The 24,540-nt window shown below is 46.5% G+C and overlaps 1 protein-coding gene across 1 annotated transcript in view; it reads right to left on the bottom strand.

Moving 5' to 3' along the window:
• ASTN1 (astrotactin 1) overlaps positions 1-24,540 on the bottom strand; it is a 185,348-nt gene that overhangs the window by 57,960 nt on the left and 102,848 nt on the right. Inside the window, exons 5-8 of the mRNA XM_049776415.1 lie at positions 23,751-23,858; positions 22,284-22,433; positions 20,733-20,900; positions 17,186-17,270 (exon numbers count right to left, since the gene is read on the bottom strand). Coding sequence (XP_049632372.1) covers positions 17,186-17,270; positions 20,733-20,900; positions 22,284-22,433; positions 23,751-23,858 — 511 coding nt within the window. The remainder of the gene's footprint in view (positions 1-17,185; positions 17,271-20,732; positions 20,901-22,283; positions 22,434-23,750; positions 23,859-24,540) is intronic.

Genomic DNA, 24,540 nt, shown 5'->3' with positions numbered 1-24,540 from the left:
CTACTTGTGTTTATCTGAGCCACGCAAGAGGGCGCTCGGGAGTCAAGACCCCAAGAGCCAGCACTGGCAATGCCCAATGGATAAACGGATATCCAGGCTGTGGAGGAGTGGGCAGGCTGAGGCTCAGGCCCTAATGAGCAAGAACCTCTTATGCAGGAGGACATGAGTTGGTTTGACAAAGCTCCAGGGATATGAATGTCCAGTCCTGTCTGTGGTCTCAGCCATCTGTCTGGTGCAGGATTGGCCCTTGAGACCAGCATACAAACATAAACAAGGCCTGGAGGCAGATGGAAAATGTGCAGAGCAGAGGAGCCAGGGGATGGGATCTTACCTTGAAAGGTAGAGGGGAGCTGGGGACATGGAGTGCCAATCTTGGCAGTGGTTGGCAGATAGAAGGGGGAAAACCAAGAAAGGAGAAGGGCAGGCAAGATAAGGGGCAGAGGCAAGGACAAACTGGGATCTCTGAAGGGCTCCAGCATGCTAGTGATCAGGAAGGTGGATGACAGGAAGAGGAAGAGAAAGGAAAGGGAGGAACCCAGATTTCAGGGACAGACTGTGTTCTCTGGCTGGGGAAGGAAAGAGGAAAATGTCTGAACTCAATACCTCATCTTTCTCCCTCCCTCCCTCCCTCCCTCCCTCCCTCCCTCCCTCTCTCTCTCTCTCTCTCTCTCTCTCTCTCTCTCTCTCCTCGGCAGCCTCTCTCTCTCTCTCTCTGTCCCTCTCATTTTTATAGTCTTAGGTCTCAGAAGTAACCAGGGATTATGAAGAATGAAGACTATTATGGAGGATAGGACCAAGGACACCCACCTCAACTCAGAAGCAAGAATTACAAAGGAAAAAAAAATCTCCCTTTGCAGCGGCTCAAATGCCTAACTGATGTCCAGCATCACATGTCATTTCTTTCAGGTGGGGAAAAGTGAAGGACAGAATCACCTTGCTGCAAAGTAATGTCATAAAAACACAACAACAACAATAACAAAGAATTCTTATCCCTAGGTAGAGGAACAAAGCAATTTCCAAATTAACTCGCAAATCCTTCAAGAAAACTCTGGGCTGAGGGTTATATTTTAGTTGAAAGATCTTAAATGTTTTCCTACAATGGCTGAATCAGAATTACAGGGATGTCCCCGTTGGCCATCTGCATAAAAGGGTACTTGTTCCAACACCAACAAGGGTACCAACATTCCTGGATTCAAGATGGCATAATATTTGCGTAGGGCATATCAGCGTCTTCCTGAATTCACTCCATGGTCCTTGGTTATTCTGATAACTAAGACAATATAAATAAGGCTGTTATGAGGAATTGCTTACTAAATAAGAATGAGTGGAGAGGAGAGGGGGTGGCCTATACATATTTATCATAGATACAGCTGCCTTAGATCCAACTACAGAGCCTAGGGCCAGAAGGATAATACAGTGGATAGAGCACTTACTTGCCTTGCACAGGGTGACCTAGGTTCTATCCCTGGCACTTCATAGAACCCCACCACCACCACCAGTACTGCCAGGAGTGATTCTTGAGTGTAGAGCCAGGAATAAGCCCTGGGCACCACTGGGTGTGGTCCCCAAACAAACAAACAAAAAAAGTAAAGATCCTACATGTTTTCTATCTATGGTGGCTAAGCCCATGGACAGAATCCACAGACTCAAGGGCAGTGAAGTCACGTGACTATCTCAGGTCACAGTTTAAAATCTCAAACAAGATGATGATAATAAAAAAACACAAGATTCAACTTTGACCTGTAAAACCACAAGATGCAACTCTGGGCTGGAGAGATAGCACAGTGGTAGGGTGTTTGCCTTGCATGCGGCTGACCCAGGACGAACCTCGGTTTGTCCCATATGATCCCCCAAGCCAGGGGCAATTTATGAGTGCCTAGCCAGGAGTAACCAGAGTATCACCAGGTGTGGCCCAAAAACAAAAATGAAAACAAAAACAAAAAGAAAAAAAGAAAAGAAAAGAAAGATGCAACTCTATCTTCATAAGCATATACCCACTACTTTGCAAGAAGCTAAGAAACATTTTCCTAATCTGATAATATCTTGGTTACCATTGCCAGGTTTGAATAAAGGGGTTACCATCGACTTAAAAAAGGGGGGTGGGTTGGAGTGATAGCACAGTGGGTAGGGCATTTGCCTTGTATGAGGCCAACCTGGGTTCAATCCCTGGCATCTCATATGGAACCCCCAAGCCTGCTAGGAGTGATTCCTGAGCACAGAATGAGGAGTAAATGCTGAGCTCCAGTCAGTGTGGCCCAAAAACAAAAATAACACAAATTCAAAGGAATTATCAAAACTTAAGTCAATAGTCAGAGAGCTAGTACAGCATGTAGTATGTTTACCTTCCATGCGGCCAACCCAGGTTTCATCTCCAGCATCCCATATGGTTCCCTGAGCTTTTCAGAAGTGATTTCTGAGAACCAGGAATAACCCGAGTGCTGCCTGTGTTATCAAAAAATGGGTGTGCTTAATCTACAAGATGGGGGTGACCTTTACCAATGAGAGTGGGGTCTTAAGCCCTGAGTTTGCTGAGATGAAATGCAGCAGACATGAAAGGGGTAGCCCACCCCCTCCTTGATGTGGCTCTCTGTGAAAGGAAAACTGGCTTCTGCTTTTTTGCTCACAGAGGGTGTCAGGGTGAAGGGAACGAATGGCAGGTAAGTCTGAGTTGGCATCAGCGGCAGGTATTGCCAGCCCAGCTACTCCAGGCGGACACACTCGTGGATTCTTATTTAACAGTGTTGCTTTGCCAAACTGTCAGGAGCATTAGATCTAATCACTGCCACTTTCTCTCCAGAACAGTCACCCCGGCAAGGAGATATTTTCTCTCCTCTTCCAACGTGGGAAAAGAGCCAATTAGGCTTTCTCCTGCAGAAGGCTCGTGATCTCCCCCACAAAATAGCAAACTGGTAAGTCCATTAGACATCGCCTTCGCCCACGAGTCTCAAGAAAAAAAGAAACAAAATGGGTGTGAGGAGGGGGGGAGAATGGGATGATGTCAGTCCTTTGGGTCCCTTGGGTGAGGTACTTTCTGCTTTGACAGCCGGACCATATAGAGACCCCTGCCCTCTGCTCGCTGCCCCCCCCCCCACTCAGCATGCAGGACTAGGGGTAAGGAGGGAAAAGAGAGGAAGGGGTTAGCCAAGCCCCTGGCTTTTACCAGTAATGGACACATAATGGTTCTTTCCAGGAAGACAGAGAAAATGAGTTAAATTAGAAAACATTTCACCATGCAGGGCTGCTCAATGGGAGTTGAGCCAAAACTCAATCCAGCCCCGCAATTTCCCACCTTCCAAGCATTCTGCTGGTAATCAGAAGCACCCATTATTTCAGCCCCAATGTGCTCATAGACTCATGACTTCTCTGCTTTGCCTGGCCAACCTGTGGGCAGGACAGAGCTGAGAAGATCCAGTAGAGATGTTCAGTGGAGCGGGACAGTCTCCTAGCCTTCTAAATCCCATCTGGCTTTGATTAAAGTTGCTTCTGTAAGTCTTTTCTGGGCTGGATTTCTGGGGAATTTCAGAAGGGAGCTGAGCTGGGAGAGGACAGGAATCGAGGAGTGTGGTCACCTGGACCTTCAAACAGCTTCTGGCCAGTCACAGTGAGGAGTGACAACGAGGCAGCCACTTATGTCTCTTTCCCAATCCAAATCCCCTTCCAAAGAGAAAATGCAGTTTTGGGAAGGGCTTAGCTTCCTTTATGCCTTTTCAGAGTGGCAAATTTTCTCTGCTATTTTGGAAAGAAAGAGATGGGCAAACACTAGCTGGGGAACTTGGAATAGGCCTGGTCCACAGAAAGATGATAGAGAAGGAATAGGGGAAGAGTAAGTCAGGGGTAAAGGTGGGGAGAACCAATACAGGGGGTCCTAGGGGTAAAGGGCCAAAAGAAAATCAAGGGAACAGGGCCAGAGTGAGATAGCACGGAGGGGAGGGCGCTTGCCTTGCATGCAGCTGACCTGGGTTCAATCCTCGGTATCCCATAGGATTCTTTGAGCCCAGAAAGAAGTGATTCTGGAGGGCAAAGTCAGAAATAACCCCTTAGCACTGCCAGGTGTGACCCCCCCAAAAAAACAAAAAGTGAAAAAGAGCCTGAAATGGATAGAAATGAAAAAGGAATTAACAGCATAGAGAACAGTAGAGTGACAAATTTGGTTATTCAGAGACTAGCCACACAGGAAGACTAGTCAGTCCTTCAGGAAATCCATCAGGGGTCAAGGGGCACGCCCCATCTCTCAGGGTCTGGCTCAACTTCCCTGAAATCAGGGGCTACAGAGCCTTCCATTCTGTGTGTACCTGTGCCCGAATGTGGGGCTCTATGCTGTATTTCTGAGAGAGAGAGAGAGAGAGAGAGAGAGAGAGAGAGAGAGAGAGAGAGAGAGAGAGAGAGAGAGAGAGAGAGTACATACAAGGAAGTGGATAAGATCCCCTCTGGGCATTCTAACAGCTCCAATATTCATAGATCTTCACACTATCCCTGCCCCCCCCATTCACTCTCTCTTTCTCTCTCCTCCCTCTCAGGGATGGGGCATAACTCCAATTCTAGAGGGCTATCTACACTACATCTACTGTGTCCCTCTGCTGGCTTCTTGGAAAGTTGGGAGCAGAAGATAAAAACCTCTCTTGGAGGATCATCTTCCAGCCTTTGACCTTGAGTGTGTTTTTGCTCTGACTATTCAGATATGTTTCTTGCAGGCAGCAGAATGCTGGATTCCATTTTTTTAAATCCACTGTGCCATGCTATATCTCTTCATTGATGCATTTAGTCCACAGACTAAATGAGAGAGATTATTCTCTTTTGTGCCATCTCTTTGTTGTAGAAGTTTGGTGGGTTTGTGGGCTTTGTCTTGTTTTCAAGTACCCCCTTCAGTTCTTTCAAAGTTGATTAAAAACCCATTTTGCACTTGTTTTCTTCTGTGATGTTTCAGTGATCTTGCTTGCCTTTCTTTTCTCTTTCCTACTGGGCTTGGGCAGGCATGAGGAGTATTTGACCTGGTGTAGAGTAAGGTCCTCAAAACTGTGTGATCTGGATCTCGTTCATGATATGACAGACACACCTGCTTCTCAATGGCTGCCCACAGCCCATCTGTGCCCAAAGGTCATTCAACTACCTTGTTTACCTACAGGTGTAAAAGACTGACAACAAATGGCCTACCACCCTACTTGTAACTGCCAATCTGTAGAACAGACAGTCTGAGTGCAGAACAGGTTAGTAATATCAAAAAGGGCTGGTTCGATGGCAGTGGTTTATCATAACTCATTAGCGTTAGTATCACAAAAGTTGGTATTAACCCCCCCACTGATCAATTTGACTGAATTTAAAAAATAAAAAAATTAAAAATTAAAAAAAAGAAATATCAAAAAGGCCCTAGGCATTATCACAGCTTCCCCCACTCCTGCTCAAGAGCCTTAGCAAACTAGCTGAGTTGCTTCCATACTCAGGCAAGACTGCTTTATGCTCTTCCATTTCTTCATCTGCCACTGAGGCTAGAGATTAGTTCCTTCTGCAGCTACTTCATGAAGGGGTTCAGATGAAATGTGTCCCAATGCAGTACCCTGCATGACACTTGGCAAGCAGTGAGTCCAGCATGACCATGGACAATCATTCTTCACCTCTTTCTCCCTCCAGGCACCAAACACAATTGCCGAGACACAGAAGGTCATCGGTAAATGTTTTGAACATGAATGATGGATGTACCATCCAGTGAGGCACTTGGAAGACAGATGAGTGAACTTGGGGAAAGGACACGGGGCCAGATATTAAATACAAATAAATTGTAAAAAGGCCTCTCCTTTTGTGGATGGAGAACCTCAGCATTGGAAATGAATGTAAATTTAAAAAAAAAAAAAGAGAGAGAACGAGAACACACCTCTCACCTCACAGGCAGTCAGTCATTCTTGAAAAAACAAACAAACAAACAAAAAAAAAACAGTTCATCAATGCTTAATACTACAGAGAGGCAAGTCTCAAAGAGGGCTCCAAGTTGTATCAGACACAAGGTCTGAAGTGCAGGGGTTTGCAAGTTTGAAGAGAGAATAATGTTTAGGGCAGACAGGAGCTCAAATAAAGGCACTCTTGGGGAACCTATATTATCTGCCATGACAACCATGGCAGAAAGAAGTATGGGAATCACAGAGGTGAGGAAAGGGGCAACACTCCATTCTAGGTATGACCCAAACCAGCCCACATGCAAACAAGGAGCCCACAGCATACACTGGAACTCTGATTAACCACTGCTCATGGGCAGAATAAATCAGGCACAGGTGAAGTGGGTGGCAAGAGCCATTCCAAAAAGAACTTGCACCTGCCTTAGAGAGAGCCCCTTCCACTCTGTGGATTTTGATGGATGCTTGGCAGAGTGTAACATGAATGAATCCTCGAAGCAGTGGCCTTTCACCATCGATCCACAGACCACTACTGGTAGATGGGTTTGGGAAGGTTGAAAACCACTAGTTTACCACCTCGGTTATAACTGCTGGTCTGTGGATCAGTACGCAGAATGGATGCTGTTCTGCAGGTGTAAAGATATTGAAGACCAGTTGGTTTACCTCTTAGAACTGCCAGTCTATGGATCGGTATGCAGAACAGGTGCTATTTCACAGATGTAATATATCAAAGACAACTGGTCTACCTCTTTAACTATAACTGCTGGTCTGTGGACTGGCAATATGCAGGACAACTGCTGGTTCACACTAGATACACATTAGGGGAAAGAGGAGAAACTCTATGCTGAAGCTCACAAAAGCATCCTTGAGTCTCCAGCATGACTCTCCAGAGAGACTCAGATTCCACTCTCTTAAGCATTCTCTTCCAGAGTTTCATCAAAGAGAGAGCATGTTCCTCACCTCCCAGACCTCAAACAGCAAGCTAAAATGATGGATAATACTGTTCACCAGTCCGAATCCTAGGTCCAAAAAGCTCATCCAGTGAAATGTTAGTTTATGGGTATGAGTCCCCATATATCCAAGGCATCAAGAAGTAGAATAAGGAGGCATCTGGAGTGTGGCATGGGAGAAGCTAAAAATCTATATTTGTTTGATTAAAATGCAGTTTACAGGAGCCAGAGAGACAGCACAGGGGTAAGGTACTTGCTTTATAGGTGGCCAACCCAGTTAGATTCCTGGACCTAGATATGGTTCCCAAGCACCACAAGGAGTGATTCCTAAGTACAAAGCCAGGAGCAAGCCCTGAGCACAGTCAGATGTGCTCCCCCAATGTTGATACCTTTTGTGCATACAGGCTCTTTCCCACCCTTACACACACCATACACACACACACACACACACACATTCTAATCTCACAGCAGATTCCTCAAAGTCAATAGACACTGGAGTCTAAGATGCTGGAGTATCAAAGACGGTTCCTTTTCCCTTTCAATCTTAACATGAACCTTCATCATCTCACCCATCCCACACTCTGCCCCTGGCAAGTGGAATCTTGGAATGGGCAAAAGCTGAAAGGAAGAGGAAAGCTTCTTTGTAGCATCCTCAGCCCTCTTCCTGGGCCTCAGTTCAAGCTATTCCCTCTCAAACCTCTAATCCCATGAGCCAGTATGCAGCAGGGAGTGCTGGAAGTTTTTGAAGACAAGTTCTTCATGCTGGGAAGACTGAGGACTTCAAGAGTCACATGAAGAACAAACATTCCAAGCCAACCAATCTAAGGCCCAACCTGGCTAAGAAATGGGAAAACAAAGTCTAGAGCCAAAAGATTTCACCGGGCTACATGCTAAGTCTGGAGTAACACTTGCATTTAGGTTAAGATGACTGATGGCAGCCTTGAATATATTTTTTTTCCTTCTGAAAAGCAGTCCCTGTGAAAAAAATATCTTTAGTTGACTATAAATTCAATAGCAGTTCATAGCATCACTCTCCTGATGAAGGACATAATACACATTAGTTTAAACTTCAGCAATGAAAACAGCAAAGCAAGACAAAGGGGAGCCAGAACGAGTTAGTCAGCAGGAAGTCTGACCCCCGAGTAGGAGAGATTTCTGTTCTGGAATTTAGAGGGTAGTGGTAAGTTTCCCCTCCCCCTTGTTCTTTTAATCATGTGGATACAAAATTGTTTATAGTAGAGGATCAGTCATAGAATGTACACCACTCTACATCTGTGCACATTTCTGCCACCAATATCCCCAGTTTATCCTTACCCATCCCCACCTGCCTCTGGGTCAGGCATTTTACCTCTCTCTCTCTCTCTTTGACACTGTAGTTTGCACTTTTGTTAATGAAGGGGCAACATGCATATCACTTTATCCACTTTCAGTACTCAGTTCTTGTCCAGAGTGATCAGTTGCAACTATCATTGTCCTAACTGACCCTTCCCTACCCTAACTAAATTCATAGCAGTGAGCTTTGCTAATGTTCACCTGCCAAACTGGGACCCTCTCTTATCATTTAGGGGTGAACATGCCTGAGACCAGGACTCTGCAAAGTAGCCTGGACAGGATGTCTACAACCATACACATATTTTATTACTGTAGATTATGGAGAGCCAAACACTTCTTTTAAGTTTGCTTTCAAAAATCTTATCAGAACTCTAGGTCAGAGACACTCATTTTTCTCTTTCTCTCTATATCATATATAAATACAGGCATGAATTGTGCACGCATGCACTTTGGTACTGGACAGGATGTCTACAACCATACACATATTTTATTACTGTAGATTATGGAGAGCCAAACACTTCTTTTAAGTTTGCTTTCAAAAATCTTATCAGAACTCTAGGTCAGAGACACTCATTTTTCTCTTTCTCTCTATATCATATATAAATACAGGCATGAATTGTGCACGCATGCACTTTGGTACTTGCACATATACATACTTTTGTATACATATATGCATTATATGTGGCTGTCTAAACATAAGCTTATGTGTGCACACACAGCAAAGAAGAGATATCACACTACAACTCTCCTATTGTTTAAATAATCATGGCCTGACCACCAACCACAAGGTTCTGTACTTTCTTTTGGCACTTCAAATGGCTTCAATTTCTCCTTTCAGACAACTTTGTGTGTACATTGGTTTTTTTTCTCTCGTTTTTTTTTTTTTTTGGGGGGGGGCACACCCGGTGGTGCTCAGGGGTGGCTCTCTGCTCAGAAATTGTTCCTGGCAGGCATGGGGGACCATATGGGATGCTGGGATTCAAACCACCATTGGTCCTGGGTCAGCTGCTTGCAAGCAAACGCCCTACCGCTGTGCTATATCTCCAGCCCTATACATTTTTTTTAATATTTCCTACTCACTTCGTTCATAAAAAGAATGCCATTCATCCATAAAAAGAAAAAGAAATAGTGAAAATTATGAGGCGCACTAAACAGTCAGCAATTTGTGACCATTTATAATGTTCAAGCATACGGGGGGGGGGGAATGGAGGATTCTGAGGGGCATGTTTGACTGACATCCCCAATTCTTGAGATTCTGCTACTGAAATGGTTTATTTTAGAAAGAGGTGGGGACTTAAACATCACAAACAGCCATTGGGGACTTTTGTCAGGGTCAGTGCTAATGGTCAGACCACATTGGGGCGCTGTGGCATGCTTGGTCAATATGTCATTCATCACTCTCTCTAAAGACCGCTCCTGCCTGAGTGACACACAAGGCTGTCCTACTAAATCAAGGGCACAACTCAGTTTCCACACAGCCCTTGATCAAACTTTAAAACATTCAGCTTTGCATCACAAGGAGTCAACCTCTCAGCTAGATACAAGACCACTTCCCAGTTCCGTCCAAATTTAGAAATCCATGGAGTGCCTCAAGTTAGCCTTTGGGACTAATTCAACAGGAAAGCAAGTCTGAAGATTTCCAACACAGCACAAAGATACAGCTAAAGATTTCTCTTGTTCTTTCCTTCCCCCCAATGCCAGGACTCTTGAGGGTTGGCGTGTTCACAGATCAATTATGAAAGAGAACAAAAAGCTACCCAGAATGAGGGGGTGACCTTTCAGAGGTACAGGAAAAAAAGGAACGAGAAAGAAATGACACAGAGGAGATGGAAAATTAACTCTGGGCACGGGATAACAAGAGAAGGGTTTTTCTATTTATTCGAACGGGAAGAAGATAAATAGCCTGGCTCTCCAAACTTGGTGAGGGGAAACAGACTGCTCCACCGTCAGATTTTTAGAAGAAGCTCATGGAAGCCAAGACATTGCTCTAGTGTGTTCCTGGTGGAAAAATGCCCGTGCATCCAATCGAAGAAATGAATTCCGGCCACTACCGGAAAGCTGGGGCAGGGCATAAAACATTCATTTCTATAAAATTGAAACAATTTATCTTCCATTCTTGAGCAGATGGGAGGGTAAATTGAGGTTGATTTTTTTTATTATTATTACTATTTTTTTTTTTTGCACCCCAGTGATCACAGTGGAGTAATAGGAGAATTTCAGCCTTGGGCATTATTGAAAAGCAGTGTCTGGGTACCAGAATGGAAGAAGTCAGAGGGAATCATGTGGTCCTTTTAACAGCATTGTCTAGGGGTACAGATACTTGGCACTTGGGGAAAGGGGGCAGAGAGATGAGTATCCTTAGCCCTAGGTAGGATGGAGACCCTCAGTAACACTTTTCCATGGCTGACAACCAAGTTTCTAGGGAGCCCCATTTTCCCCGTGAATTCTTTTATATTCACCAGGCAGATGAGTCTTCAAGACTACAGAGCTTGGTTGCATTTGGACACGCATCTTTCCTCACCTCGTGTTCTGCTATTTCCCACTTGGGGAAAATAACAGAATGCCTTAGGAAATTCTTACCCACTACTATCCCACCCATCTCTTCCTGCAAGCAAGGAGGGAGGATGCCCTGCTCTGGGTCCTGAAACTTTACCTCAGAAGGAAGAATTTTTAAGGATTTAGAAGGATTTTTTTTTGGGGGGGGGGCAAGGTGTGGTTTGGGCCACCACACCTGGCAGCACTCAGGGGTTACTCCTGGCTCTGAGCTCAGAAATTACTCCTGGGATATGGGGGATTGAAGCCGGGTCAGTTGCATTAGGGCAAATGCCCTCTCTGCTGTACTATTGCTCTAGCCCTAGCAGTGTTTGCTTATGGTCTAAGACAAAAAGATTGAAGTTGCTTCAAAGAGGTTTGCCAAGGGCACCCACCACCTCCAGTGTGTCTGGCCTGGCATTTTCTGAAGCACAAAGGGCATTAGTGGGCTCCATTCATTGGCCATGCCCAGCTTGGTGAAAATGGGCAAAGCTATAGATTTACCCTGAAATCCTGAAAATGAGGGGAAGAGCTACCCTAAGGCCCCAGGCAACAGGGGTTTAGGATTCATCCCAGATCACACCCTTCCTTCCTGCTTGCTCAGAGAAGGGCTGCCTTTCTTCCTGAGATGGCTCATGTCCCAGGGAGCACCGGGGTGACTGGCAACCAGCACAGCTTTTAGAGAAATCAGGCACTTGCAAGTCGAGCTTAAACCAAGCACTTAACTGCTCCCTGTGATTTGAGTTTAAGCAGGTGGGAGAGAGGCTGGAGAGCCACATGTCTACAGATTCCTGGTGTTGGAGCTAATGGGGCTGGTGGAATAAAGGGCAGGAAATAATGCATAAAAGCAAAGAGCCCAAGAACTACATGGGTACCCCTTTGTGGGGCTCAGAGAGAAAGTTGAGAATAATGAGAATCACAGAAACAGAGCCAAGGAGACTAATGAAGAGAGCTAATGGGGAGATAATCCCATTTATGCCCAGCATGACAATGGCAGAGTGGGGCCCAGATGATAAAAGTCTGGGACAGAGGGCACAGGGTAGGGTGCCTGGAGATAAAGGGTGTCCCGACCAACAGACAGAAGGGGCGGGGAGGGGGGATGGGTAGAGATCCCAGCCGGATGTGGAGCTAGAAATGAGCCAAAGCAAAAAAGGCCAGGATATGCCCTCAGCAGTCTCGGTCAGCCAGAAGACTCTAGGGCTGGAACAAGAGGGTCAAACACACCCTCAGAGAGATCCAGGCTTGGACTCTGAGCTAGACCTCAGTTGCCTATACCACAGCTTGTCTTGGCTCCTGGTTTACCAGTTGGGCAAAGACCAGGAGATGTGGGTATAAGTTTGCCATCTACAGAAGCTGGCCGATTTCTGCTCACAGCCTCTGCCCAGGGGGTGGGCATCACTGCTGGGTCACTGGGGAAAGAAAAGGTTACTGAGACATGCTGGTTCATATCCCACATCCCACATCAAACCCAGAGGAGCTGAGCATGACCCTGAACACTGTCCCCATTTCTTCTTGCCTGAGCAGGAAACTGAGGCAGGGAAAAAAAATCACTCCATCCAGAGGTATTGGATCCCCCAAAGTAGAAGGAGGAAACAAGAAGCAGTTGTAATAATGCAGACAGGAAGTTCCTGGGGTCCATAGAAAGGCTGTGGTATAAGCATCTAAAGACAGTGTGAGGTATGGTATGTATGTGTGTGTAAACAAGCTTGCATACACGTGCTCTGATTTGTGATAGTGAGTGGCTTAGTCCAGGGGTTCCACTCATCACAACCCCTCTGACAACAGTCTCTAAAACACAGAGTAACCCCCGTTCTGTCTCACCTATCTCTGAATGGTTTCCCTGTCACCTCAGTGTAGAAATCCAATGGCATATTTGGGGACACCCATAGGGACACTTCCTGGAGCTGCTTTCTGCCATCTCAGATGCTGGAACAAGCCATCAGACCAATTTCTAATCTGCTGCATGGTGAACTTAATCTGATCTGAGCATCATGAAAAATTACAGGGGGCCCCTGGGTGCACTTGTCATTTCAGCAAAAATAGTCTCATGGCCTTTTTAATAACTGCCCAGGAAGCTCCGGGGCATGTTGTCTTCTTGGGGAGTGTCTGTTGGTGAATCTGTCTCGCCATCCTTGTCAGGTGAGAATGTTTGAAGCGAATGAAGTTTTACCACTTTGCTGTCCCCAGCAAACAGATAACTGATGGCTCAAACAGACAGTCCCGCTGTGTCCCAGTAGTTATGGGAGAGGCTGTGAGTTAAGGCAGGAGGCGAAGAGAAGCCCCTGTGGAGGTGACATTCTTGTAGCCTTGTTGGGGATTGGGGGTCACTGGTGGCAGAGAAGGATCAAGCTATGCTGGAACTTTACCTCAATAAAGTAACCTCACATCCCACATTCCTTGGGGACATCGACTCTTGCAGAAACTGATTTGACTTTCAGTGGCAACGTGATTAGTCTGGGTAAAATGTTGAGACATAACCCTGTCCTCCTGATCCCCACAATTACCTCTCACACCAGATTTAAAAAAAAAACACACATACATAGTGGCATAACACACTGGATAAATAGCACATATACACTAAACAGATGCACTACATGCAATAATCCCTATACTAGTTGCAATATACAGGCACTATACAGTACACATTTACTTCCTACAAACAATGCTCACATGTGAAACACACAAGCAAACTCCTCACATACATGCTCATCACACATGTACCCATCACATCACAGTACATCACACACTACTCACAGATGTGCATATGCACTACACACATAACACACATCACAAGTACAGCATACATAAACAACACAGGCACACAAGCTACAAATAGATTACCCCCACTCCACACCTGGAGCATGAAACAAGCACACATACACACAGGTTTGTGTAAACTGAGTCACGGGGAGAGTTAAGAAAGCCACAGGTAACACACAGTAGTATTTCCATTCCTGATTTCTCTGGATTAGTCTTTGCTCTCAGTTCTGCCTGGTCTCTAAAATGGATCAGTCATTGCAATTTTTCTCTCTGCCGCACCACCTAGATTTCCCCCACAAAGAACTCACTTGAACTCCTCCTGTCCTCAGTTCTGGGGTGATTCTGCTCTAGGAAAGGTTCAACATCCGAGACTCAGGAACGTGCATGGAAACTACAACTCCCACTTCCTTCCAGAACGTCAGGGAAGAATTTCAGGCAAATCAGTGCCCCCATTGATTTGCCTACACTCCCCCTACTATGGCTCATTAGTTAGCAATCTGTCAAACAGCTGTTCGCTCTCATGACAGCCTGCCCATTCGAGTCAACTTCGCTTCACTTTAGAGGAATCATTCGAACAAACCTGGCATCAGACTTCTGGTTTACATCAAGATGGGTGGCATTTCCCACTTTTCATTTCCCCTGTCATTTTCGGAGGGAAAGGCAGGCAGTTGGCCGTCTGGCACTTTTTTTGATATACATCTAAACCCAGCAGCTTATCCTGATACTACCCCTTCCCCGCCCCCTGACCAACCACCCCTCTTACCAGTGGCTCTGTTATTTTATTAATAGCCAGAATGCCGTCATGTAGTTGGTAATGCTCAGAGAATAATGAAAATTAGAGCTGGAAATGACAGATGAGGTCTCTGAGTCTGCTTTCTGCAGCAAATGTGTCTGTCTGTCAGCCTCCAAGTAGCCTGTGTTGTTTCCCAGGACACCAGCACATGCCCACCGCCACCTGCATTTCCCCAGAGGCCTGTCTACATCCAAAGGCTTCTTACACCCAGCGCCAGACAGCCAGACAAAATTGGGTGTGACCATCCCAGTGAAGTCAGCCACAACCCAGCATCTGTCTATAATGCCAAAGATGGAGAGAGAGGAGAGATTGGCCACCAAATGCAACCATGACCAGTTTTGTTTTTTTTTAATTCCAGAAGGATCAGTAGTGGGGCAGCCTCAGCCTTCATGGCAGCTAAATTCTAGACTCTCCGACAACCACACAAATATTTCAGCAGCCAAAACAAGATGACTAGATCTGGACCCAGTCAATGCCACTCTGTGTTCGTTATCAGTCTAGACGGAATTCTATTAGCCGAGCTTTCCGTCCTTTCCATCTAGCTGTCAACAAGAAGCCTCTCTGGAGTTAGTCCCCTGTCTACAAATGTTTTTATTTGATTATATTATTATTTCAATGTACAGATAGGGCTAGAGGTTGAGCTGGGCTTGTTGAAAAGTGCTTCCTAGATCTGTGCTTGGCAGCGCCCCCTAGAGGTGCTCTGTGGATGGATCACACAAGTACCTTATTTCCTGTACCCTGGCCACTGAACATTTCATTCCACAAGACAGCCTAGCCCCATGAAGGGGTCCTTTAAGTCCCTTAGTAATACATCCATTCTTTCTTTTCACTCATGGCAATGCTTGCTGGCACCCCCGCTAACCCACATTTCCAAACCGCAATTCTTCTATTTTTTCCCCTCACTTCAGTCTCACCTGTCCTGATATTATTCCCTCCCATCTCTACTCGTTCCAGAACATTTGTCTGTTTCCACTGCTGTCTAAGGAGCATTGATCATGCCTTGACTTAGTCATCAGCTGGCCAAGTTCTCCGTGCTCCTCCTCATCCATCACTCCCTGGGGCTCCTCCATCATCTTTATTGCTCTTCTTCCCACTCTCACCTATTTGTCTCCATATTTATTGCTGGGAGAGTCCAGAACAGTACTCAATATTCTAGGCGCAGTGCCTCATCAGAATCTCATGGGAGAAGCTGATGATTCCTCCAGGGGGATGAGTCCTCTGTGGCAAGGTGTGGAAGGAAGAGGTTGCTTTGTGCCACTTTGTCGGGCTGAAAACACATTTGCAACCTGTCACCTGAGCAAGCATGCTGAGATGAATGGTGCCCAGTTCTTCCTAGACTCATTTTCCCCATTCGGCAGATCAGAGTTGAATACTAGCTAACTTTATTCATTTCTTTTTTCCTTTCACCCTACCCAAGACCAGGTCAATGCAGAAAGTATATTTGCTCTTTGTGCAAAACAAGGCAGAATATCACACAAGTGGCACATAACCTAGGGAACTTGATTTTTAAGACTACAAAAAAATTCTCACACTCTTGTGATTTTTTTTTAAAATAAATTTAAAAAATGGAGAAAGCAGTGAAAGGCAGCTGGCTGGTTGGTCACACAACTATGTAACTATACTAATGCCTTGGCCATTTATGTTCTCTAAAAAAGGGGAAAATGATGAATTCCCTGCAGTATTTTCTGACATAAAATTTTTATTGGCTTGTTTTGGGAAGTCACACCTGGCAATGCCTGAGACACTGACTCCTGGTTCTGTGCTCAGGGATGACTTCTAGCATTGTTCAGGAGACATTATGGGGTGCTGGGAAGTGAATCCTTATTGGTCATATACAGTCATGTGCAAGGCAAGTGCTCTCCTTGCTCAACTATCTCTGTGGCCTGACATTAAAACAATTTTTTGAAGTAGCATATTTTTTTATTTTTTATTTAAGTAACATGATTATAGTTAGGTTACAGTCACAAACAGAACACCCCCCTTCACCAGTGTAACATTCCCCCCCAATAGCCCCCCTCCCATCCCCTACCTGTATTTGAGACAGGCATTCTACTACAGTTATTTGTTTTTAAGTTCAGTAAATTGTTTTTTTTTCCTTAAAGGATAAGGGTTAAAGAAAAAATAGTAAAAGTGTGACAGTGGCAATCACCGTTGTTTGCATAGGCCTAGAAAAATATGGGGAAAACAGAAAAAAAAATCCTTGGCCTGATTTTAAGAAGGCCTCAACCCCAGAGGTTTATTGACATAAGACTGACTCTGGGCTCCAGGCATACCAGTCTGTCCAACCCGAGTCATTCTCCGTGGTCCTGACATTAAAATATTTATGAATATAAAAGATGCCAAAATTGAAAGCAAAAAGGTGAATTCTTATATGTTTATATATCTTTATAAAGATCTGCATTTATGCTGATGTTTATTTTGGGGCCACACCTAGTAGTATTGAGGATCATGTACTCCCAGTTCAGTGCTCAGGGGATAATGGGGTGGTTTCTGTTGACTGTCAAGAGATCAGGCAGTTTGCACTGTAGCCTGTTAAGCTATTTGCCAAGTCAAGGTCTAATTTATCTTCTCAATAAGGAGGATCAATTAAAAAAAATAACACCCTTCTCCTTCAAGGCAAAGTACTCAAGGTTACATGGGCATTACCTCCAGGCTTGGAATGTCTACCAGTGCCATGAACTAAGTTTCCCCTGTTGGCTGGGGTCATAGCAAAGGGAGCAGCTGGATTCCCAGTTCCTAGTTGGAGTCTATGGGACTTGAAGGCAAAATTGTCACAACTTACAAATGGGGAAGTCACTGGAACAAGCAGTATGAAAATAATCCCTGAACTGTGTATAACCAGGAAGATAAATAATCACTGCCATAGTGCATTCCCTATCATGGCGCCTATGAGCAAGCCAGGAGCCCGTCCCCACCCCATGTCTCCTCTCACTTACCCCTGGTTGGCACCCCACTCATTGCGAATGCAGAGGTGCTTATGGACGGGGTCTTTCATGTAGCCTTCGTAGCAGAGACACTCACCTGGGAAACAGTATGGAGAGAGGAAGCAAGGGAAGAAGGGAGAAAGGTGGATGGAAGGGGTGAGGCAGGGGAAGAAGGAGGGGGGGAGAAAGAGAGGGAAAGAGAGAGGAAGAGAGAGAGTTAGCAGGTCCCCTTAGAGGAAATGAGAATGCAGGGGATTTGGCTGAAGCCTGTGTTGGTATCACTGGGTCCCAGAGTCCTGCCTCCCCACCCTCCACTCTGGTCACTGTCGTGAGTGGGGGGTCTCAACAACTCACAGAGGTGAATTATGGATGGGGTCTTTCATTTAAACTTTGTAGCAGAGACACTCACCTGGGAAGAGTGTGGAGGGAGGAGGGAGAGAAGAGGAGATCACCTTTTCTGATCACCCCCTCTCTGGGCTCTGTAGATACTTAGAGCAAGAACTCTTGAGCATCTGCTCCCTATACTGCTGCTTTCTTGTGTCCACAGTCAGTGGTTATTTAGAGGTTTGGATATCACAAAAGAGGATTCTTTCATCATATTTTTCTTTTTATTTTTTTGGTTGGTTTTGGGGTCATACCTGGAGGTTCTTAGGTGTACTCCCAACTTGGTGCTCAGGGGCCCATGTGGTGCTGGGGATCAAAACCCAGGACTCCTGCATGCACAAGAGTCTGTTTAGCTCTCTCTGCCCTTATGCAATTTTATTTTGTTTTGTTTTGAGGCCACATCTGATGGTGCTGGGAATAGAACCCTAGTTAGCCATGTGCAAGGCAAATGCCCTCCCTACTGTACTGGCACTCTGGCCCCTTTGCTATCTTCTCTTGTCAAAGATAAAAACCAGCCCAGGAGGGGTGAGGTGGACTTAAGGTCAAGGGAGAAGTTGGGGGAGCTTCTCAACAAGGCAGGGGCTGGGTGCACCAAACACTCTCATCTGTTCTCCACTAGGCCTCATCGCCAAAGAACACTCATTCACTGCCTGAAGAGTGCACCTGTGTGTCCTGTGTGTGTTGGTATGGTATGTGTACATGTGTTATGTGTGTGCTATGTGTTATGTGGTGTGCATGCATGTATGTTCTGGGCATGTTTACATGTATCATACATATGCTATTGCCTCATGGCAGGCACACATTATATGTATGTATTTGTGAGGCATGTACATGCATGTATTATGTATATATAATACGGTGCACATGATGTGTACACTGCTTATGTAGCATGCATGCTATGTAATATGATGTGGGTAAATATGACATGCAGGAATACACATTATGTGCATGTGTTTGCATGAGTATGCATGTGTACATGCTATGTGTACAATGTATGGTGTAGGTTCCTCAGCATGCATGAACATGTGTTGCAGCATGTGAGTAACCATCACATGTATGTCACATGTACAAAGCACGGCAAGTGTGTGACATGCATATATGTCAAGTGATTTGTTTGTAGGCATTGTGTGGTTTACATGTGTGTGCATACAGAGAAGACATAGGTGCTCCCCTGACCCCACAGACCCTTGGCGCAGCAGCCATGACATTTCCCAAGATGCTTGCTGGAGGGTGGCAGAAATAGCGCCCACTTAATCGACAGAAAATTCCCATACTCAGCTGTGGGGTAAGAGTCACTCACTAGGTCCACTAAGCCAAGAGAGTGGGAAGCAATAAAGCGTGAAGTGATGAGTGGGGGAGTGAGAGCCACAGTGTCTGCAGAAGGAAGTTGGGGTTGGGAACAGAGGGGTGGTACCCTATCCTGGCCTTTAGAAAGGTAAGTCAGTGGCACCCCTTTTCAGCTGCCATTCAAAGTGAGATGCACCTTATCCCTTGGCTGGGGTTGGGAGGGCCTCATTCCAATGAATTTCAGCTGAAGCTCATTCACAGCCAGAAATTGTGGAACCAGCACCCCCTCCCCAAAGGGAGGTTCTTCCCATCGTATTTCTGCCCAATGTGGGTGACAAAGCCTTGCTTATGTAGAGGCTGTTGGACACAGGGGTCTGATTCATGGAGGTCCGCTCAGACTGGGGGCCCTGTCCCTTAGGGTCCCCCATTCCATTTAATAATGTTCAAGTCTGCATGATGCCTCCATACTCAGCCCAGGCATCTGCCTCCCTTCTAATAGTTATCAGAAGAATATTTCAACTGGGGCCATAGTGAGAGCACAGCAAGAAATCCCTGGTGTCCCATATGGTCCCCCAAGCATCACCAGAAGTGAATCCTGAGTGCAGAACCTAGTGTGGTCCAAAACATAACATTAAAACAAAGAAGAAGAAAACTTCCATTGTGCCCTGCATTTATGCTGGAGAAATGTTCTTTTGAGGAGTATTTTTGGAAATTAAAAATTTAAAGCTGCCTAAAAGTCAAACAACAGGTGATGAGAAAAAGAGTGATGATAGGGGCCAGAGTGATAGCACATCAGGGATGATGTTTGCCTTGCACAATGCCAACCTGAATTCAATCCCCAGTATCCCATTTGGTCTCCAAGCCTACCAGGAGTCATTTCTGAGTGCAGAGCCAGGAGTAACCCCTGAGTGCTGCTGGGTGTGGCCTAAAAATAAAAACAAAAATTATATGAAAGAAAGTGGGGGCTGGAGCGGTGAGCAATGGTACGGAGTCAGCCTTGCACATGCTAGCCTAGAACAGATGGCGGTTCAATCCCCTGGCATCCCATATGGTCCCCCAAGTCAAGAGAAATTTTTTGTTTTGTTTTTATTTTGGGGCCACACCCATTGACGCTCAGGGGTTACTCCTGGCTATGAGCTCAGAAATTGCTCCTGACTTGGGGGACCATATGGGACGCCAGGAGATCGAACTGTGGTTCGTCCTAGGCTAGCTCTTGCAAGACAGACACCTTACCTCTAGCGCCATCACTCCAGCCCCCAGGACAAACAACCAGATTATAAAGGTTTATTTCACAGTTTTAGAACATTTGGAAAGAACAGGACATCCTGAGGGGACATGTTGTGCATACAAAGTCTCTAAGATTCAAGCACAGGAAAGGGAACGAAAGGGGGGACACTAGCATTTAAGACAGGATTTCTCTGGGGATTGAAGTGTAGACGATCATCACTTTCTGCCATAAGCGTTGCTAAATTTGAGATTCAAAAAAAAAAAAACTTGCAGACACAGACTGGAGTGACAGCACAGCAGGGAGGGTATTTGCCTTGCATGTGGCTGACCTGGGTTTGATCCTCAGTATCCTATATGTCTCCTGAGCACTGCCAGGTGTGGCCCCCCACCAAAAAAAAAAAATCCAAACCCTTGCGGACACAAAGAACCCACACAAAAGTTTTAGAACAGAATCATCCCCCTACCCCAAACCAGATTAAATGGACAGTGAGTTAGGTGGCCAGAAATCATCTGAACCACACTGATCCCAATGGGGCCCTGCCAGGACCCTTCATTTTAAGGTGGCATACTCAGGAGTTCCACTTCACATTGGCACAAGCTGAACTCCCAGGGGCAGGCGCAGATAGTGCTACCCCTCAGCCCAGAGCTCTCATCCACCTACCAGTTTCAGGGTCGCACTGGTGTTCGCAGGGGTCCAGGAGGCGCCGGGCACAGAGGTCCAGGGCCCAGGGCCCGCTCGAGTTCTGCTGTGAGAACAGTACCACCTGTGCAGGGTTCAGCCAGTCGCTGGCGTCCAGCTGGCTCCCCTCCAGCAGGATGAAGCGGCTGCCTGCGGGGGCACGCGGGGCGGGGCAGTGTGGACCCAAAGGTGGGAGAGTGAAGCAGATAGACACATGCACACAAACAGGGACACAAATGCAAACAGACGCAGTCACTCGCCAACACACATTGATACAAATACACACAAGGACACAGACACACTGAGACATGAACAATCACACAGACAGACATATACAAGGACACAGACACAGAGACATGGACACAGACACACATAGACATAGTCACAGAGAGGTATGGACACACAAAGACACACAGAGACACAGAAACACACAAGGACAGACACATAAGGCATGAAGGCATGAAAATACAGGCACACACAAACACACACACAAGAACACAGACACAGTCACGTAGACACAGACATAAACACAACCACACCCAGTCAGATAGAGACACATGTCACACAGAGACATGTAGATACATGGAGACTCACAAGGATAGACATACAGATACACACAGATCACACACAATCACACAGAGACATGCATGGACAGACACCTGGACCCATGCACAAAGGCACACACTCAGAAGCTGGGGGTGGATGCCCTGCAGGGGACAGTGCCAGTGGCAAAGCCAGCTATAGGCCCTGGAGCTCCTCTCCGGAGCAGGCCCTGCCATTTGCCTGCACCCACCACAGTCCCTGAATCCCGTGGTGGTCCCACCCAACTGCCTGCAGTCGACAGCATGATCCCAAGTGAATTAGGGGCTCCAGGCTGAACTAATTCAGGGGTTCTCAGAACCCAGATGACTCCCATTACCCTGGGGCCCTCCTGGATGAAAGTCAATTAATTCTTGGGAGTTCTAGGGTTCAGGTAGCCATTGCAATTACAAGCACTCCCTGGGGACACAGCAGAGTTAAGCACGGTGAATCTTTCTCTCCATCTGCACCCACGATTTCCCTACAAAAAATGAGGCTTCTACTAAAACAGATGGGAGTAGGACATGGCAGTGGGCCAGGGGCAGAGGTGGGACAGACTCGGCTTAAAATGGCTTTCACGGTTTCATTTTCTCTGAACAATGCAATTGGGCCCTACACCTCATTCACGTTCTGGGCTTGTTTGTTTTCTGAGTTTATTTTTTCATTTGTGTTTTTGTTTGGGGACCATACCCAGCAATGCTTAGGACTTACTCCTGGCTCTGCACTCAGGAATTCCTCCTGGTAGGGCTCAGAAGACCAGGATGCTGGGGATTGCAACCTGCCTGGGAGGAAAATGTCCTCCCTGCTGTGCTATACTCCTTCCCCGTTCTCCTGGTTTAGAGTAAAAGGACATAGCAGCCCCTGGCTTTCTCCCTCACTGCTCTCTTTCTCAACCAAAGCTCTCTACTCTTTGGTGGATAGGGGAGTACAGGGGTACCCTAAGCCGGGGCTCACCATCTGCGATCAGGTGTTCAGGGACGTGCAAGGTGATTTTCACCACAAGTGGGCAGCTGACGTGGGAGGAGCACACAAGGCCGATGACACAGCTGGTTATGCTGATGAGCGTCAAGGTGGTCTTGTTCACGGGACTTCGAGGTGATCCCACTGAAGGCAAGACACACGTGAGACCCCAGCAGATCACATTACGCACAGCGGCCACTCGTGAAGTATCTCTCTAATACCTCATCCCAGTCCCGGGAAGTGGGGAAACCCACTAGCTGTAAGACCTCATGGGCATTATTAAGCACCATGGAGGATTGGGATCTTGGGAGGTCAGTGATGATCATGGGGTACAGTTCCGATTACTCAGCCATGAGTAGTGCACAAGGGAAGTCAACAAAGCCCTTTTTCCTTCTTGCCTATCCACAGCTGGGTGGGGGATATGCCAGCCACAAAGGCACCTTTAGGCTTTGTTGGTTTTTATATTATTTTATTTTTTTGTGGAGGACCACATCCAGCGATGCTCAGGGGACCACATGAGATGTCAGGGATTGAACCCAGGTCAGTATATGCAAGGCAAATGCCTTACCTGCTATAGTATCCCTCTGGCCCCTGTTGGTTTTATTTTGTTTTGTTTGGGGGCCATAGTGGTGTTCTACGCTTATTCCTGGCTCTGTGCTCTAGAGTCATTTCCGGCAGAGCTGGGCGGGAAGCATTTGCAGTGATATGGATGAAACTGGAGTTGGTCATGTGCAAAATTAGCACCTTAACCCTGGCACTAGGGTTAAGCTAGCTCCCTTTACTCCACTTTGACAAGCCTCCCTTTCCCCCTTCCAACACCAGTGTGCCAACTTGGCTGTGTATGTCCCCAACCTCTCTCTTGGTTCCTTCTTTAGAATCACTCAATTGGCCCAAGATAATAGGCAATTGCCTCATCTCCCTGCCTTTCCCCCCTTCTACCCCCTACTTCCCAACTTTGTACAACCCACCCTAAAAGCTTTTCAGTGGGTTCAACTCAAGCCTTGGCTTCACTTCACAGTTCAAGATCCAATGCTTTCTGCATCCCCTGTTCCTTTTCTCCAAAGCCACTCACAAATCTGTACTCCAAGCTACATACTCATCTCCTTGTGCCCCCCCCCCGCTAGACCATTGTTACATTTGTCCCTGTGACTCTTCTTTCTTACTTCCTCCTCTGCAGAGGGCCAGTTGGCACCTTGTCAACCCAGTGGACATTTACTCACTGTATCTCCCCTCCAACAATATCATCTCAGAAACACATCTTGGAACCTTCCAGAACAGCAAGCAAGCATGCCCCATTTGCCTTGCTCAGCAGTCTGAGTTTTTCACACAGTGTTGTCAATTTACAGCTAGTGGCTGGGACTTAGGGCAGGTCAAGAATTGTCTATTCCTCTCCTTGACCTCCAGCCTAGCCATGCACCTCAGAGACTACCCCCTGCTTTCCTCTAGGCACCCCCTTCCTACCTCGGCTGCGTCTTCGGCTCCGAGAGGGGTCCGTATAAAAGGTCAGCTGGGGGTCATTCTCTGTTTCTGCGCCAGAATCCCCTTCTGGGTTTAGGAAAGCAGAACCAGCTACAAAGAACAGGAGCCAAGATAGAATATTCAGAAGTGATGTCTTTGTGATTACCCACCTACCGTAATGAGCCCCTATTGGGCAAGTCATTTACTGAGCGCTGGGTGGGAGAAGCTGGCAGAGGATAGTGGCTTCCTGGCTGATAAATTTATTGATGACAGATGCTATGTGAGAGTCCCAAGGGGCTCCTCCCATCCCCATATCTTAGGTACCCCTAGGAAGAAAGGAAAAATCCTTGGGTATGGAAGGGGGATAGGAAATTCCCTCCTCATCGGCCATGATTCTGGGTGGTCTAATCATTCTAGGAATGATTGCCTATTGGGTGCAGGAGATTGGGCCACTCCCAGAGGTGCTCAGGAGACCCTCTGCAATGCCAGGGATCAAACTTGGGTTAGCTACATGCAAGACAAGTACATTCACTGTTGTGCTATCTTTTGTGACCCCCAAATCCCAGAGGCCAGAGCAATCTTACAGCAGAGACAGCATTTGCCTTGCATGCGGTTGACCTAGGTTCAATCCCTGGCACCAACCAGGATTGATTCCTGAGTGCAGAGTCAGGAGTAGCCCCTGAATATTGCCAATTTAAATTGGGTCATTTGCACCCCAGAGCCTCCAGAAAGTTGGTTCAGAACACAACCCTTTCGGGGCTCCCCAACACCCAGAAGGGTCATGAGCCATGCA

This window comes from Suncus etruscus, chromosome 7, assembly GCF_024139225.1.
Source record: "Suncus etruscus isolate mSunEtr1 chromosome 7, mSunEtr1.pri.cur, whole genome shotgun sequence".
NCBI lineage: Eukaryota > Metazoa > Chordata > Mammalia > Eulipotyphla > Soricidae > Suncus > Suncus etruscus.
Note: the sequence above shows the minus strand (reverse complement) of the source record. Positions and strands in the feature narration are given on the sequence as shown.